At 39.8% G+C, this 19122-nt stretch overlaps 1 protein-coding gene across 2 annotated transcripts in view; it reads right to left on the bottom strand.

The window, feature by feature from the left end:
- Positions 1 to 19122, bottom strand: part of Tmem117 (transmembrane protein 117) — a 425555-nt gene that overhangs the window by 52630 nt on the left and 353803 nt on the right. For both annotated transcript variants that reach the window (XM_041642710.1, XM_041642711.1), the window contains one exon: positions 18112 to 18271. In XM_041642710.1, coding sequence (XP_041498644.1) covers positions 18112 to 18271 — 160 coding nt within the window. The remainder of the gene's footprint in view (positions 1 to 18111; positions 18272 to 19122) is intronic.

Below are 19122 nucleotides of genomic sequence, written 5' to 3'. Positions count from 1 at the left end.
TTTCTAATTCAAAAGCAAACAGCAACAAAAAATCAACAACAAAACCTTCAACAGAAATTTCTATTCGCTTTTTTCAAGGATATATAATGAAGGCTTAGTCCATATGCATGGAAATCTGATATTCGCTTTTTCCAAGGCTATATATTAAAGGTTTAGTCATATGCATGGAAATCTAAGGCACTGCCAATAACATTTGATCTATTCTAATTTTAATGATAAGGGTTTAAAATTTAGAATCTTTTAAACCCGGGATCTGCTGTTAATTAGCTGGATGACCCAGACTCTGCCACTTAACCTCCCAAACATACTTCCTCCTCCATGAAACACACAAAATTCTGCCTTACCTGGTTGAGTTGCTGGGATAGTCAACAAAACAAAGAATATGAGGAAAACTTAAGAAAAATGTTGAGATATAACTCATCATTTTGCAATGATTTTGCTCAGAGTTTAGTTCATTTAAAATTGATCGATGGATTAAATGCATTCTGAACACCTAGAGCTTCTATAATGAGCATGCTAGGGCCATCTTCAAAGTAGCTGTGTATTTCTGAGTGCATGGGGCTAAAGTAATTTTCTTTCAGGTCCTTCAGGCACCACACCCACTGCCTGTCTGCAATGTTAGCCCTGTGGACTCTCTTGATCTTTCCAAGATCCTCACCACACCACTCCAAATGCCACTCATGATGCCCCTATGTCTACTCCCTTCCCTGTTCAGTAAATTCTGGTCCTGCCTTTGAAGTGGAAAGTTATCCATGGCAGCACCTGGAGCCGCTGAGAACTTATAGAGAACATATCGCACTTTATAAAGCCTACTAGGATGTGTTTAATCTCCTTATGGTGATAGCTAATTCTGTACAGTTTTAGATTTTATAGGGTTGGCTGTGTAACTGATGACATGTTTTCCTACCTCAGACAATATATTGTGAGGTATTTACGAAGTGACACATAGTGAATCAAGAGCTTTGTTAGGCAATGAGAAAATGTTTGTCATCAAACAAGCAATGGAGAGAGAGGGCACTATTGTAGCCAGTGCCCACAATCATATTTTACAGTCATTCTGAAACTCCAAGTCTTCTAATAAGTGAGAGGGCAGGCTTTCTCGAGTGCTGTGTGACTTATCCAAGTATGGAGCAGATGGATTTGAAACTCAAGGCCACATGCTTCTATCATCACCGTCTTCACTGGGTGAGTTAGTTAAGGTTGATCATTCACCAGGATAGAGAAGGCCTTCTCGGTGGCTTCATAATTCCCCATGCCTTTCTACAGTAGAGATCACCACAGCACACACTAGGATTCCTGGTTCCCCACGCCTGTCCACAGTAGAGATAGATCATTGTTCACCAGGATAGAGGGCCTTCTCAATGGCTCCAGAGATCCCTAAGCTTTTCTACAGTAGAGAAAATTGTTCACCAGGTTAGACTAGGCCTTCTCAATGGCTCCAGAGTTCCCCAAGTTTTTCTACAGTAGAGATGATTGTTTACCAAGTTAGACTAGGCCTTCTCAATGGCTCCAGAGTTCTCCAGGTTTTTCTACAGTAGAGATGATTGTTTACCAGGTTAGACTAGGCCTTCTCAATGGCTCCAGAGTTCCCCACGTTTTTCTACAGTAGAGATAATTGTTCACCAGGTTAGACTAGGTCTGCTCAATGGCCCCATAGTTCTGCATGCCTTTCCAGGGTAGAGGTCATTGCTCACCGGGTTAGATCAGAACTTTTCAATGGTCCCGTGCATTTCCACCATAGAGCTCACCACACCATGCACTAGGATTCATTGGTTTGTGTATACTTATACCAGATTCCTGATCCCAAGGGGTGGGGGTCATTTTATCTACCACATTTTATGCCAGAACTGTTGTTGGCATTTAATTTTCCTCATCAAAGAAATGAACTCCTTCCATTCATTTTAAAGCAGAACACTTAGGATAAGATGATGAAGACCTTGCCTATCCAAACTACACAACCTCGGATCAATCAGAGATGTGCAAAATACCTGGACAGTTTTGATAATACAATTGTGTATCATTTTTGAAATACTAACAAATCTTATTCCAGTAATCTTTTACTTCTTATCAAATAGTGATAAAATATTTAAAGTAATAGAAAGATGAAGATGTACAAAATTATTTTCCTATAGCCTTTCAATGAATTTATTTTGAATTTAAAAATACTTTAAAGTCACAGATACTCCCCAAATGCTTGTGCCTTTTCTGCCCTTCTGTTGACTCTGTGACATCTCTGGTAGCAAGTTCTCTGAGGATTACAAATTGGATATCAATATGTATTCATGCTACAGGCATCAGGAGGTCTATAAACTCCTCATGCATCTCATGCCAGCCTCGAGAGTTATTGAGGGATGCTTTGAGGGAACATGAAACTTTTACTTACATTGTCAGTCTTTGGTAGCTGTTGCTGACCTTGTCTTAGTTACACATGCTTGTGAATGGTCTATTGCCTTTCTAATAATGATACCTTGTGCTATAGGAGGCCTCCAGAAGTTTCTAGAGCTGAAATAGTACCACACCACATGATATACACATAGAGAGGGGGAGAGAGAAAGAGACACAGAGAGAGAGAGACCTACATTTTTAACCACAGATGCCTTTTAATGCAGATCATAACATGAATTTTAATGTTTGCTCTGTCTAATAGAATGGGGTGCTGGGGCTGGTCTGCTAACTGTAATAGCTGCTAGCTTTCTCCTGGAGCCACACACTGGCTGGCAGAGTGCCATGTCTCCTTCCCATCCAGCTTCAAAATCTAACTAGAGTTAAAGATGTTTGCAGTGTTGAAATTCTTTATAGTTTTTATCATCCATGGTGAATGAAGTGAATTCAACTCAATTTGAGCCAGAGCGGATCTGAGATACACAGTGGCTGAATGATTGGAAAACGACAGAAAATACAATGGCTGGTCCTTGAAGGAGCTCACACTTTGGTGGGTTATGCACTGCTTTGGACCCTCCCAAACAACTCAGCTGTAACAAATACAATTAAATATCAACTCTCATGATGTCCTTTAGTGAAAGAATACGCGGATTATTAATCACCTTGAGAAATAGCTAAGGGTTTTGATCAACTAGAGATACCGGTGGGACTACATTCAGATGACAAGTCTCCTATTTAGAAATCACTTATCTGTCTCACTGCTCCACAGACGAAAACACATTTGTAATCTGTCACGAAGTCCAGGCCTGGACTGGCTGTTTAACTTGCTGTGTGTAATGTGGCAGGATGTATTTCCCTTAATGGGCATTCCATGACATGTTACTAACCAGCTCTGGAAGCGTGGAGAAATGGAATTAAAATGCCAGGGGCTTCTGACCTCAGTGGTTGTGGAGTTCCTACTGACTGGGAATGGCAGCTGCAGAGCCCACGGTGGTCTCAAAAGCTGGACTCCCAGGGCAGTATCCCTAAGTAATTGGCTGCAAGAAAAACCACAAGCCCTGCTTCAAATTGCTGTGTAAGAATAAGAGGGGAAAAGAGGGGAAAGGGTTCCTTCTACACAACAGAATGGAAAATTACCCATTAATGGCCACAATGAAATATAAACATAACAGATGCTAAAATATATAACATGCTCGCTCATTATCCCAATGCATGGTGATTAACTATGCATGTTCCTTTTTGTCATGCAAAAACATGCAAGTGTTTTATTGAGCACTGTAAGCATCCCTAAGTGAGTGAAAACAAATGTGTTTTTCTGCTAACATACTGTTTAACACCAATCACATTTTCAATGGAAGCACGAACATCTTCTACTTAACCATAGTGGTGGAAATTACACATTTGAATTCAGAGCACAATTTAGCTGCTCCTTTGTATAACCCACACAGCTTTAATTCTTTCCTTTTATTTATCTCCCTAAACACTGTGTTACTGCTGATAGTTTTATGTCTGAATGTACAATAAATTCACTCAAATTTCAATAACTGCTAGAATGGAGATTGTATGGTTGTAATCTCCTCTCCAATTTTTAAGTGCTCATTAAATTTTCTATTAAGTCTCCATTAATTTTCCCTTTTGAGATGCTGAGTAACTTAGAAGAAGGTATGCATATTGCCTTGTTGCCCCAGTAGACTATAGCTGATAAATATTAAATACATGGAAAATATACATTAGTACAAATAAATGCACCTCTGGGGATTTTCGCGACTTATCTTTAATAGGCTATGGTGTGGGAACGTGAGAATTATGGGAGGGAGACTATAGCTGTCATTGACTCTATCCTGACTGGAAAACTGTTGACTCTGGCTAGGGCTAGAGGTAAGGTCAGTACTGGGAGATAAAGATCAGTTTTCCTTAAGAATGAAGGCCCTGGTGGGCAACCCAAAAGGTCACATATCAAAGAATATATGAGAAGCACTAACTCTGCTTGATGGGTTAAAACAAAACTAGACAGAGTTGGATGGGTAAGCAAGAGGGAGTAGATATGAGAGAATGAGGGAGTGAACATATTTTTTAAAATACTCGAGGAACTAATAAAGAAGGAGGGAAAGGAGATGGGAAAGTAGAGAGAAACTATTTGGGAAGATGAGGGGAAGAACAAAAAAGGTTAATTGGTGAATATAAACCAAGTACATTATACATATCTGTGAAATGTCGAAAGGAAACTCATTGGTTTGTATAACTAATGTATACTAGCAAACTAACTAGATACATATTACATATCTTAGCAAATCTTAGCATTCTGGGCATTAAAGGTTCAAAATGGATTTTAGTAGAAAGGATTCAGCATGTTCTTTAGACAGTCATTGGGGTTTAGCTGCCTTCATCTCCAAGGCCAAGGCTTCTCACACAGCCTCTGTTTTGTTCCTTTCTGCCTTCTGCTTATTCTTTTAAAGAGTATATAACATTGAGCCACCTGGATCAATGCTAAGTCTCCCAGCTTTCATTTCAGCTAAATATTAACCAATTCCATGGCAACTTGATTTCTGTCTCCATGGATGCTTAACATGTATGTGGGTACCTGCAATGAGGATGTGGGTATTTGGGAAATGGAGGCAAGAGTACCCACCACACCAGGTATATCCAGTCACTAGTTCTCTCACAAACTTGAAGGAGCTAATGCTATACCATTAATGTGTGTTACTGTGTCAAACAGGCCTATGCTGTGTCTTAACTACATTTGCAAGTTCTTTTCCAAAAGTTGTAAAATGTGTCTCAAAGAAGCCTTAAATATATTTACACGCCTTTCTTCCCTTAGATTCAGTGCCGACAATTTATTCTTTAGGAGGGACTTGGACAAGTTCCGATGTATTTATACACAGGAAAATTTTTCTTTAAACAAAATGTTTAAACTGGACTTACTCTTGCTGACAGATGGGGGGAGAGAGGCAGAAACCTTTGAGACTTCAAGAAGAAACAGTGAAGGCGTACCAAAGGCTATATTTTTTTTAATTAACAAATTTCCAAATATGTTTCATTCATTTCTGTGTCAGTCTCAGAAAGTAGATGGAGTATGTGCCACACATTCTAAAGGTCCAGCAGAAAGCATATCATCAGTACTGACCAGAGAGTAGCAAGGGTTCCGGAAAACCAGGACAGTGAATGTCATCTTCCCATAGTGGCTCCTTAAACATGAATCCCCCATTTTATTCTACCCAATTATGGCCTGGTTATATCTCATTCTGTCCCTCCCTCTACCCAGGACATTATGGAAAGAGAGTTTTCTGGTTTAAAGTGGAATTTTATGAGAGTCCCTGTTTCGTGGTCTCCTATTTTCATTATTAAACTTTCATATATAAACTTTCTTCCTCTCCTCATTAAATAAAACACAATTTTTAATTTTTATTACAGAGGATGCTGTGGATGTATTTAAAGATGCTTTTACCATTAATCTTGAAACTTTAAGTGAGACACGACGCAAACTAATAAGATTGGTAATGTTCAGCAATTTGTCATTGAGAGCAGCTGGGTGTTACTCTGCAATTTATTGGAGCATTATAGATTGTGACTGAACCAGTCTTGAGACCTTTGGAACTTTAATTCACAAGGCATAGGTTCTCACTCAGCATCATTTTTCATTATATTTAAAGAATTTTGAGAATCAGATTTTTATATTAATACAGTTACTTTGGAAAAAATTGGGAAAGACACACACACACACACACACACCACACACACACACACCACACACACACACACACACACACACACACACACACACAGAGGATTTGGTGACAAGAATTCTCCATTTAGACATGATAAACAGGAGTTATGCGGAGACATCCAGGTGAATATTTCTGGGTGGCAATCATGCATTCAGATCTGGAATTCAACAGAGGTATCAGGACTTGAAAAAGTCCAGGAGATGCATAGGCAAGGAAGCCAGCTGCAGCAGATGGAACTGCCTGAGGAATAACAGGAACAAGAAGATGAAGGGACAGAGAGTGGGTGAAGAGTAGACAGAGAAGGTGAACCTGATAAAAGGTTTGAAAAGAAAGAGTGATTTACAACTTGTTTTTAATCGAGAAGAAAAAAAAGAGATGATTCCACATGGAAACCGCAAAATATCTGATATTGAGTGGAGAAGAATCCTAAGACAGCAAATGCACCCTCAGTCAGTCTTCTACACTTACCTGCAAATAGGAATCTTAAAGGAAAGATGAGGCTGGTGGAAACAACAGAACAGTGAGAGAACGTACATGTGTGTGTACATGTGTGTGCCATTATATCCATGCGCTGACTGGATGCCATATTTGGGTATGGGAACTCTTACTTTAGAAAATGTCTTTATGAGATTGGACCATAAGAAGTCTGTGTGACACTGGCTTGATTAATTATTCATATGGAAGGACCAATCCCATTGGGGTGTGTCGGCGCTACCTCTGGGGAGGTAGTCTTGAGTTGTCCAAGAAAGCAGGCTGAGCAAGCCAGAAGGGCAAACCAGCAAGCAGTATTCCTCCAGGGTCTCTGCTTCAGCTCCTGCCTCCAAGTTCCTGCTCTGACTTCCCTTAGTGAAGTTGTAAGATTACATAAAGCCTTTCCTCCTCCTCCAATGCTTTTGGTCATGGTACCACAGCAATAGATACCTAAGATAAACCATGTACATATACACATATACAGACACGTTCACATACATAAGCACATACACATACTCACACACATGTGTGTGTGTTCATTTGCTGAAGTTTTGTTGGGCAGTAAAGTGGAGCTTTTCTGACAGCCCCTTGTCCAGATCTGCTAGCTGAGGTAGCTCCCACCTTCCCATCTTCTTTCTTCTTCCCACAACATCCAGTCTCCTGGGCGACTGCTCTCCTCTACAGAGGAATCACCTTAGGTCCTGGAGAAGCCTCTGCTACCACATCTATAACTCTGTCTATTAAAACAAAGATTCTCCTTAGCATCCATACAGAAGGAGAAGACAACAACTTTGTATTGTTCCATAAACACATGTATTTTTGTTTTGAAGTATTGTGCTATAAAACTTTGTTTTAAGCTATTGCCACACTCTATCTATACCTTATTCAACTTGAAAAATAAATGTACTAAGCTATTGAAATCAAACCAAGATGAAATACATGGCAAGCATCTCACTCAATGCCATTTCAAAGGAATATTGATCAAATGCATTTTCATCAAAACTATAGAAAAATGCAAATATATATCCCTGATACCCAGCAAGAGTGCACCATTCACTTATTAGTGATGCCCAAGAACAGTGATCCAGAGAAATCATGATGAGGCTTAATGAAAACTTATAGTTCCTGAATAATCTTACATCACTCGCCAGCGACTGTCATGCCACTAAGGAAGGTGGAGAGGCTAAGAGCCTGAAACTTTAAGCAACAACCAGAAAGTTCACATGACAATGATGGCAAGGAAGTCTTATGGGAGTGGAAATTATTAGATTCCAGGCATCACTGGGCACTACTGAACATGAAGCTCCTAAGATATGCTAATTAGAAACCACATCTTTGTACATGGTCTGGTGATTCTAGGACCAAGGAAAAGTGAAAAACCCACCCTAGTGTAAACCTCAACTTGCAGGTTCTAACTATGCCACCTTATTTCTTAGACTCTACCATCATCATACATAATGGTATTACAATCTTCCTTAGAGAAATGCCAACAGGCATTTTAATTCAAAGACTAAGTACGAAGAATAAATTTTCTCCCATTGTTGTTGTATAATTTGCTTTTTAGGCTCCTGAGACAGGGTCTTGCTATGTAACCAGGTCTGGACTGGAGCTTGCTACATAGACTAATCTGATCTCCATGATGTATAATTTTGATGTGTACAAACACCATATTTCAAGTACATTTTATAAGTTAACTATCATAAGAATCATGAAATATGTATCAGAAAAATTGGAATCTTATATGCAAGAAAATAAATCCTTAAAAATGAAGTGACTTGACAGAACTCCATGGTCACAAAGAAATAGAGCCCTACTGGATTCTGATGTCACAGTGTCCCCATAATTCCAGTCATGTGTTACTTGCTTTGCTGTGCACATGGTTTAATATGATATTCCTAACAGTACATGGTTCCAGACATGTATGGATTTTGGAGTCTAAGAAAGCTGGTTTTATGTCCATCACCATTTTGCTCATTCCAGATTCTTATCTGTATGAGATGAAATAGTCTTGCTACCAAAATTATAAATAATAATAGCCATTGATAAATAAGGTTTGGGAATGCTTAAATATAGTTCATCTAAGCATCAAAGAAGATATCAGCACATAGTAAACATTTGTTGAATACCAGCCTTTCATTTCCTTTCTATTCTGCTGTCTTCCTCCATTTAGCTTACCTTCAATGTGACCCCTTGCCATGCCTCTACCTTTTTAAAATCTTGATTGTCACTTACATGGTGTGCTGGTGTTGGACTCATACTTAAACATACTAGACCCTGAGCCTGTAGCTGGGCACATTCCATTAGGATTCTCCTAATGTTCAGCTCCAGCGAAAATGGGAACATATTTCAAAACCACATGTGAGATCCAGGTTGTCGTCAGGATCCACTGACTGTTCATGATCTCAGATGAGTTCTAGACTCTCCCTAGACTGCTATGGCTGTAAAAATCAGAAAGTAAGAAAAGGATCCTAAATGTTCCATCTACTCCAAACTTCTGTCTAAATAATAGATCTCCCTAAAAATTTAAGGCATGGGTTTAAAATGAATACCAAAAATTTCAGAGTGTTGTTGAACTATTGCATGATTCCTCATGGTATGCAAAATCCATTGTAATCTGTTCTTTGACTTTATTAATATATCTTCAAATTGATTTAGGAGCTCATAGAAATATTCCATATCCCTGGCACTGTCCAATAATGGTACTAACAAAGAACTAGACCATCCAGTCTGTGAGATGATATATGTTGGCTCTTAGGACTCACCTCTAATGTTCAATTCTGACCTGAAGTGCAGCCATACTATGAGGCAGGAACCTTCCCTTGATGATGCAGGATGGAATATGAGAGTCAGTAGGTTGCATCTAAAATCATGTACTACTGGTACATGATAAGTGGTAGCTGCTACATGATAAGACCACACCATGCTACCATCCTCTCAGGGCAATGACCAGACAGATGTGAACTATAGAAAAGAACACATCTGTCAAGGAAATACAAAACTGGAAGGCATCAGTAGCTTGCTGCCTCCATGTGGCTGTGGCAAAAACACGGATCATTTGCAACTACATAGAATTCATATGTTTCCAGTTGCTAAGTCATCATCTAGCTCTCTTTGCAAAAACACCCCAGGGATTGAACATTTTGTTTTGAGATAAGACTTGAACACAGTGGACAATGAAGACTGCTGAGAAGTCAAGAACAATGGCACTGGGTTTTGATCCTACTGCACGTACTGGCTTTGTGGGAGCCCAGGCTGTTTGGATGTTCATCTTACTAGACCTGGAAGGAGGTGGGAGGTCCTTGGACTCCCCACAGGGCAGGGAACCCTGACTGCTCTTCAGGCTGATGAGGGAGGGGGAGTTGGTTGGAGGAGGGGAGGGAAATGGGACACGGTGGCGGGGAGGAGACAGAAATCTTTAATAAATAAATAAATAATAAAAAAAGACTTGAGTATTTTTCTTTTCCACGTTCTTTGACAAATCTTACATTCTTAAGAGTTATTTGCCTCCTACATTATCCATAAGGAACTGAATGATCTTACCTGCTCACAATGATCCCTCATAGAACTGAATGCCCATTTACAAGCTGCTTGTATACACCAAACAGACTATTCATTCCAATTTCAACAGAACACTCTTACTACTGAGTACTCATAACACAGTCCTATATGCTCCCCCCGTTCATGTCCTAGTTTGCCTCCTATTGCTGTAATAAAGCACTGACAAAAACTGCCATGGGGGAAGAAAGGGTTAACTTCACATATGTATCTCAGGTCAGTCCATCACTGGAGAAAGTCACACAGGAACTCAATGTCATGCTTTACCGGCTTGCTCAGCCTTCCTTTTTTAACCAAGACCACCTGTTCAGGAGTCGCACTGAACCAGTATGGGTCCCTCTACCAACTACCAATCAATAAAATGCCACACAGGTGTGCCAACAGGCAATGTGACAGAGCCATTTTCTCAGCTGGGGTTCCTCTTCCCATTGGACTCTAGCCAGGACATCTCATAAAAATAAGTCTTCTAGTTCTCCTACTAACTTCTGTTAGATGTCACCTACACTACAGCCTCGTCAAGACATCTCCATGGCAATCTCTTGCACACTGCCTACTGGGCCAGACCCCTTCAAACAGTGCAAACATAACTTTCTGCGGCTAGTCCTGCTGCTTGGAGACCAATTGCTGGAGCTACTCGGAATAGGGTTCCCTTCTACAACTCCTCCTGAATTGTCTCTCTCCTCGTTGGACCAGCAGTTTTGTGGCAAGAGTAAAAATAGTAGCATCAAACAAAGTTACAGTTCAACCACATAGCTGTGTACCATAAGCAGGTACACATGTGAATCCAGATGTTACTACAGGTGTGAGCCTTTACTTCAGACCATCCTTCCACAGGAAATGTGCTGATGGACAGCAAGTGTGGAAAAGAGTTGAAAACACCAGGAAGAAGTTATAGAAAGCATCCTGGAAGCCAAAGAGCACATGAAGTCAAGGAGACAGACACTGACACCATTCTTTGCAAATTTCCCATAAGCAAAACCAGCTGGAAATATTTATTCTGAAAATACATTTCAATTTATCAAAGCAGTGTGGCTATTTAATTAAAATAGACTTAGGCTTGCTGCTCTGGTCTACGTTATGAAATGAGTGAGCCCGCTTAGTGCACCCGGAACTAAGGAGGTGTGCTCTGCTAAAGTTGGACCAGTATGATTTAAAATAAAATCTATTAAATGTCACAGTGTGTATTTTTAACTGTCAACCTGCTTCTCAGAACCACACATAAGAGAATACATATTTCAAATCAGTTACGTAAGAGAATATTTGTAGAATGTAATTTTCATAATTAGGCTTCAATGCATTAAAATTGCTTCTGAGGCAATGTCACATATCCTCAAGAGCTTTCTGACTAAAGGGTTTTTTTAAAGGCTTGATGGTATAAATTATTCATATTTTATTTAGATATCTAATCACTTTAGATAATATTTCAGTGCAAATGACCTCAGATAACACTACTGTTAGTTCATCCTTGCACAGTTTACAGTTTACCTCTTGAAATATCACACACCATTTGGCTTTTCTGAAATAATGATATTTTCACTCTGTTATTGATTCTTCCATTCAACAAAATAGCTATGACAAAAAACAATGAATTAAAGATGAACCATGCAAGGATAAAACAACTGGCTAACCAATTTCCTTTTCTCAAAGAGCTTGAGCCTTTTAGGAAACACCTGTTACAAAGGTAGACAAGCATATAAATATATTACAAAAGGGAGCATTACAAAGATGTGTCAACCATATGAGGATTTACCAACTCTTATTCTTTGAACTTTCTTCTTTTGAACAGGCTCTCCTCTGCATGGCTTCTCAACACCTTAGTGCACATAAACCTAAGTGATATACGCATATAGCATGATAGATACAGATAAATAATTTGTATGGCACTATAGAAAGTCTCTATCATAAACTTTCAGTCTTTCTTTGTCTCTTTCTTAAAATATCATTTTATTTTATTTGTCACACAACAATTATATATACTTAGAGGGTGCATTATAACATTACACTATTTGTATAAATTGTGCAATGATTCATGTCAAGGTCATAAATTCATTCATCACCTCACATATGTATTACCTTTATGGTAATAATCATCCAAATATACTCATGTCAACAATTTTGGAGCATATAATACATTCTTAACTGTAGCAACCATGTTGCTTAATAGACTTCCAAGGCTTGCTGCTCCTGTCTAACTCAAGTGTCCCAGATCTCCCTTCTCCTCTCTACCTACCGGCATCACAGATCTACGAACCTAAATTCTAACTCTGAATTTTCCCTAGTACCATGTACTTTACCCCATCTTTTGGCTTTAGTCAAATGTGCTGCCATTACTCTGACCTATTGCTTAAAATTTTAAAGTTTAACAAGCATTTTGATGTAGTATCCATGATGTTATTGGGGTCTGATACAAAGATAAAAACAGAAATAAATCAGACGTAACTTTCACTTTCAAGAGTTCACCAAATGATGAGGGAACCACCATAGCTACCAACGCTGTCAGAGCCATCCTGGGTATCTCTCCTTCCAACCTTTCTTAAAGGAGTCCTGTTATTTCTCTTTCTAATGAGTGGAAGTTTTCTGTGTATTTCTACTGCTGCTATACCAGTGAGACCCTTAACAAGCTATATATAAAAGATCACATGTTGCCATGCAAACCTGTCCCCCCTTTCCAAAAGTGTTGAGGTTTTACTGTTTGTGGATGGCACTGGACATGAACCCCAGGTTCCTACACATGCTACCATTGAACTACCAGCCCAGTCAGTGTCTTGTCTGCCTTCTTTAAGTATTGATCATTCTAAAGCATTCTCAACTTTTAAGGAAAACATTCTTCAAATAATCAGTTTTTAAGCACTAATTGTTTAGAACTTTATTTGGCTCATCCTCATCCTTAGTATGAAGTCCAAATGCATCACAGATTCTGTCAGTCCTGTCAGGGATGCAACTTTGGTCTGCAGCAGATTTGAAGCATCATTTGAAGAGCATTCCCTCACTGTTCACTTAACCCTTCTGGGCACCAACTGAGACTGAAGCAGAATTCTATACACGATTGAGCCACAACTAGCTGTATAAGTAGACACCATAATTATGGCAGCTTAAATAAGTACCCAATCTCAAAATCACACAGCTATGAAAGGGCTGGGTCAGGATCACAATCATGAAAGCCAGATTTCAGTGCCCATACTCTTAATCATCATGTTCTACTATCCAGATGATAGCTGTCTAACTAAGCAACACTGGCTTGGGGTTCCACTAGCAACCAAGCTGTATAAGCACAATATGCTACTACATCCTCCCATGGTTTCCTCTGCTTCCTGTGTACCTGTTGATTAGTTGCTACTGGGTTATATCAGTCTAGTTAGACAATTTAATCATCTTTATACTATACTTTATTACCAATTCTCTGTAGTCCAGTAATGCAAAGTATCTATGAGTGATGAAGAAGAGGAGGAAACTGAAGAACAGCCACATTCCATCAGTCCTCGTGGTTCCTACCACTTCCCAACTCCACCCCTGTCGCTGCTTCCCATATAACTAGATAATTGCACTGATCATCCCCTTCTTTTTGGTTCCTCACACCCATTTGTCTTTACTTCTTCCTGCTTCCTTTCTTCTACACCCTCCCTTCCATTTCCTATCTAGTAGGAAAAAAGCACAGAATGTCCCTTATTTTATGAAGACTTGTTCTTCTCCTCTTAGCCTTCAAGTCTGATGCAGGAATGCCTGAAAGAGGTCAGGGAAGGATTTGAAAAGCAAAAATAGTACTGATGAGCCCTTTCTGCCTGAAGAATTCTAAATAGTGGCAATCTTCCTTAAAATTCCTCCACTCCCACGTCTTCTGTTAAACCATAAACCATGCTATGTACCCAGGGGTTCTACAGGCTGCATCCTTGGGATATCTGCATCCCATTTCCTCTGTCTTCTTTCCCCAGATACAGACTAGGAATGAATTGATTGTGTTTCCTGTCCTACCTGAACAGAGCAGATCATGTCTGGATGGCAATGCTGCTGCCCTGGAAAAAGTGGTCCCATGGGTGGTTCCCTGTTTCAGACTCTCCACCCTCTGCTCTCATCAGTTCCTTGAAACACCCCTCCATCTATTCCTGTCCATATTCATCTGCTTTTTGTGAATTCCTTTGAAATTTTTTATTTGTTTGTTACACAATCTATTTTAACTCTTTATATCCTGTCAGAAAAAGAGTGATTGGTGCAGACTGCAAACCAAAGACTTAATCAATGAAATAAGAGAAGTCATAAAAATCAAATGGCATCACTAGATAGAACGTGGGATAAATTTTCCCTACGACAGATATTTTCTTTACAATTTACTTGTGTTCCATAACATATTGATCTATGGGTTATGTGTCATTTCTCTGGAATCTGTTTTATCTTATTTCTGATGACTTTATCAAAACTACAGAAAAATATGAAACAAATATTTAAAAATAAATGCAGAAATCGTATTTCATGAATCCACACAGAATAATTAAGAGACACATGCTTGTTATACTAATTTTTTAAAAAAAACAATATTTTTATAGAAATAGTATCAAATTCCTAGGGCTGAGGAGAGCTTGGAGTAGAAATCAAGCTTATCAGGTACGAGCCTTGGCTTCAACCCAAGGTACTGGGAAGAAAAGTCTAGTTCTATATTTAATTTTTGATTCAAATGCAACACTACTTTTCTGTAGCGCAAGTGGCCAACTCCTGCCATTAGAAAAGCCCAGCGTAAATTGCTTTTCGATCATTTAAATGTTCTAAAAGGCTGGCACTCTTAATGAAAGCGCCCCTTCAATTTCCCCTGATTTTACTACTTTTCCATTTTTCTTTCATCTGAAACACGGCCCCGGCATAGATTGGCTCACAGTTCGGTTGACCATGAACTTGTTAGGACATTTCTATGCTGTGTTTTCGAATGCCTTAAGCACATATGCATTTTGAGACCTTTTCCTGAGTTAACTCCCTTCCCAGGTGTGCTGAGTCCAGAACATCTGTGTGATGCCCACAGAGGACCACAGCTGGCACGAGACTGGGACTTGAATGTCCACTTGTCCATCCTCATCAAGCAAGTATTATGGGCGATTACTGTACATTGGAGTAGGGAGAGTAAGGAAGACAAGACTGAAGAAAGGAGAACATTCTCGTTTGTAGTGTGGCAGAAGGTACTTTGGAAGGGCCATTTAGGAAGTGATAATATGCCTTCCAGAAAATGGACTATAATCATCTTCAGTGCCCAGCAGAGCAGGGCAAATGCAATCTGGCCAGGAGAAAGAGGCTCCTGGAATCCAGGGAATAAGTACCCTGGGATGAAGAACAAAGCAGCTAACCTTCTGCCTTTGGTGGGATGGAGCAGGAAACACAGAGGAAACACAACCAGCCTCAGCCCCATGCAGTGGATTGTGCCTGGTTAAGAATTTCACTTGGGGATGTAGGGACCATGAAGAGCTGCTGATAATGCTTGTGGTTGATAGGCAACATTTCTTTTTGGAACGTTGTGAAATCCAGTTACACAAGGCATATGGTAGAAGTAGAAGGGAAGAAGAGGAAGAATCAATCTCTCTCTCTCTCTCTCTCTCTCTCTCTCTCTCTCTCTCTCAGTTTTTCAAGACTGCGTTTCTCTATGTAGCTTTGGAGCCTGTATCGTATTAGCTCTGTAGACCAGGCTGACCTCTCAAGTGCTGGGATTAAAGGCGCATATCACCACGGCCCAGCCCCATTGGATGCATTTGTCAACCTTGCTAACATACAGAGCTGGAGAATGAAGCAAAGAATCTAAGCCTTCTGCCTCTAGACACCCATCTCAGTGCCTCTTCCTTTTACTAAATACCCATCAATTTGAGTTTTCAGGACCCAATTTCCTCTTTCAGACTGCACCTCTATCCTTGGCTTCAGTTTCCCACACTGAGCCAGTCATTCAGGGATTAGTGCTGGACAGTCCCTAGAGAATCAGTAAGGAGCCCAGGAACTGGAGCAGTCACTCTCAAAGGTGCCAGCAAAGATCCTTCACTTCCTTATGAACTGAAAATTGAAAGATGCTGCTTTGCTGTTGAAGGAAAACAGAAAGCGAGAGTGAACAAAGACGAGAGGCAGAGAATAAAGGCTAGATCTGAGTTTCCTTTTAACTTCACTCTCCACTTTCAAAAGACAACTGTATCTTTCTTCTTGAATAGTTTAGGATGTCCCTATATGCAGAAATACCCTCCTCCTCTGATGAAACTGCACAGGGCAGGCCTTGTGTTACAGCAGCCAACATAGCTGAGACTGAGTCAATCCTCAGCATAGACTTTTCACCTTGTCAGCTGGCCTCTGGATAGTCTGAACACATCAGCATTTTACTGACTCTACGTTTTTATGCTTTTAAAAAGATCTTGAATGCCTCTTCCATCCCAACCCTGCTGTCTCTGTGAATACAATTCCAGACTATCTTTCCTTTCTTCGGTTTGTTTTTACTGAAAATTTTTTGAATGAACCTGTAATTCGTATCAATTCTGATATTGTAATTTTCCACTTTAAGTCTTTGACTTTAGTAGACTTATTTTGAAGAATACTTAAAATTTGCATAATCAGGGAATAAGGGAAGTGTTGAGATATCAGTTGATTAAGGAGTATTCTCTAGCACATAAATCTGAACAAATCAAAGGAGATAAATTATTTATTTAGCCGCTACTATCTTTGACTCTCTAAAATAGGGTCAGAGAGGAACCAGCGGGCCATTTAACCAGACTGAGACTTTAACATTATAAAGAATGTTAGGTGGGAAACAAAATAAGTTACAATGACTGGATACAAGTGTGATGTACTGTTGCGTAATTACTACAAACTCGAGTTGGAGCTCTGATGAAGAAGTCCTACATCAAATGAGAGGCAGACCAGGATCCCACGGATGATGCCTGACCTCATGCCCAAGGATTTCTCCACGATGCTAAAGTATCTTGCAGAAAATAAAAAAAAGAAACATCCATTTCTAGAATAGATAAAAGTTTTCAAGCTTATGACTTCAGATTGTTCTAAACTATAATGTATTTTAAAATACAGCCCATTAGAAACAGTGATATACTGTAAGTGCCACTGAAGCCAATGCCCAGGATATGTAACAAAACAAAACACTATTGTTCAGCCTTTCAACAGCACAGAATCGCTCTCATAAAGGCCCCTCTTTGCCTCTAGAAACAAAAATCCAATCTGCTATCCTGCAAAATCTCACATAAATTCAGAACACAATGGAGTCTCCTTTCCCTTTGGCAATGGCAGCCATTGTTCTCATGACTTATAGTGCCTCAGGAGGGGAAACAAAAGCGCCTTATGAAAGCAATAAGAAAATGTCTAGCAAATGGATAGACATTTAATGAGCAAGATAAAGCATCAAGAAATAGCAAATGTCTCTTTCAAAAGGACACTCCTACATCCCAAGTGCTCACCCCAGCTGCTATCACCAGTAACAGTCACTAGCTTGATGAAGTTTTACAAAAATATCTATTGCTAAGCAGGGTGGAAATACTGTTTACATGAAATGGAAGAGGCTCTGGCGAATACTGAAAACGGATCATCTCTATAACCAGAAAAACACTTTCACACCACGCCCAATCTGATGGCTACAACCCCCGTATTGCTTTCACAATTGCGCTTCTGTGCTTTGCCGGTTTCCTGTCATTTTCATCTTTGAGTACTCTGTTCACAAAACGGCAGTTTGGGGGGGCTCCATTTTTGTCTTATTTTGCCCCCTGCATCTTCCCCAACTGATAATAATAATAATGTTGCATTATTACCAGGCCCAGCATAACAATATTCATAAAATGAATCCCTGCACCCCCAACACCCAGTTACATTTTCAGCCACGTGAAATTGCTGATGAAACGATTAGAGAAAACGCATTAATCACAATTGTAAAGTGAACTCTTCTCTAGACGTGTAGAGTCCATGCTTACACTGAGAATAAAGCACAGACCAACTTCAGAGAGCACAGGGAAATATAGACACTTACCTGCATCACGATAAGGAGGTCAAAGACCAAGATGAAAGAAGCAAGGAACGCTCTGGAAACCTCATCACTGGGCAGAAATCCACGGTTCAGTTTGTCCCAGCTGATCCAGTCAGTTGTGATGACAAGTACCACCACAGAAGTGAGGGTAAAGAGAACAGTCCTGCAATGAACAAGATGTTTTGAATATTAACATTGAAAGCAGTCTTGGGATGAGCATGGTGAGACTTAGTCTAAAAGAAAATGGTCCGGACTGAAGTTGGGCGTCTGCTATGTTGTCATTTGGATATCATTTGAGACTTTATAAAAGAAGGCACAATTGTTTTGAAACAAATTTAATCAGAAAGAAATGAGTAAGTATAAGAAAAAGAAAGAATGAGGAAGGATGGAGGGAAGGAAGGATGGAAGGAAGGGATGGAGCGAGGAAGGGAAGGAGAAAGGGAAGCAGGGGAAGGGAAACAAGAAAGACATGGATATGGAATAAAACCACAGAATATTTACTCATGTTGGCATTTTGCTCACTAACAAATTTTAAGTTAATATTTTATTAATTCCTCGAGAATTTCATACAATATATTTTAATCATAGTCTCTTCCTCAAATCCCCTCTTTCTCTTCTTTCTTTCCTTCCTACTGCTCTTCCAGTTTTCTTCTTCAATTTATTTATTTTTAAAAACCACCAAAACATTTCATGTAGCCTAGCTACTCTTGGGAGTAGGGCCTGCTCTTGGGAGTCATATCATTAATGAAAACTGACCGTCCCTTTCTCAGCAGCTACAATTGTCCTAACTCCTCAGCTTTGGGTGGGATTCCATCCCCACTCACCCCACTCCTCCATGCTGGGACTTTGTCTGGCTTGAGCTTATGCTGGAGTGTGCATGCTGTCACAATATTTTTGAGTGAACATCTGTAAGTGCCCTTGTGTGTCCAGAAAACAGTGTTTCCTTGAAGTTAGCTACCACTCTGGCTCTTACCATCTTTCTGCTCCCTCTTCTGTGAAGATTCCTCCGCCTCC

Source organism: Microtus oregoni, unplaced genomic scaffold (assembly GCF_018167655.1).
Source record: "Microtus oregoni isolate MIOR12 unplaced genomic scaffold, Mior012 000077F_ref0000221, whole genome shotgun sequence".
Lineage (NCBI taxonomy): Eukaryota > Metazoa > Chordata > Mammalia > Rodentia > Cricetidae > Microtus > Microtus oregoni.
This window is presented reverse-complemented; position numbering and strand designations above follow the sequence as displayed.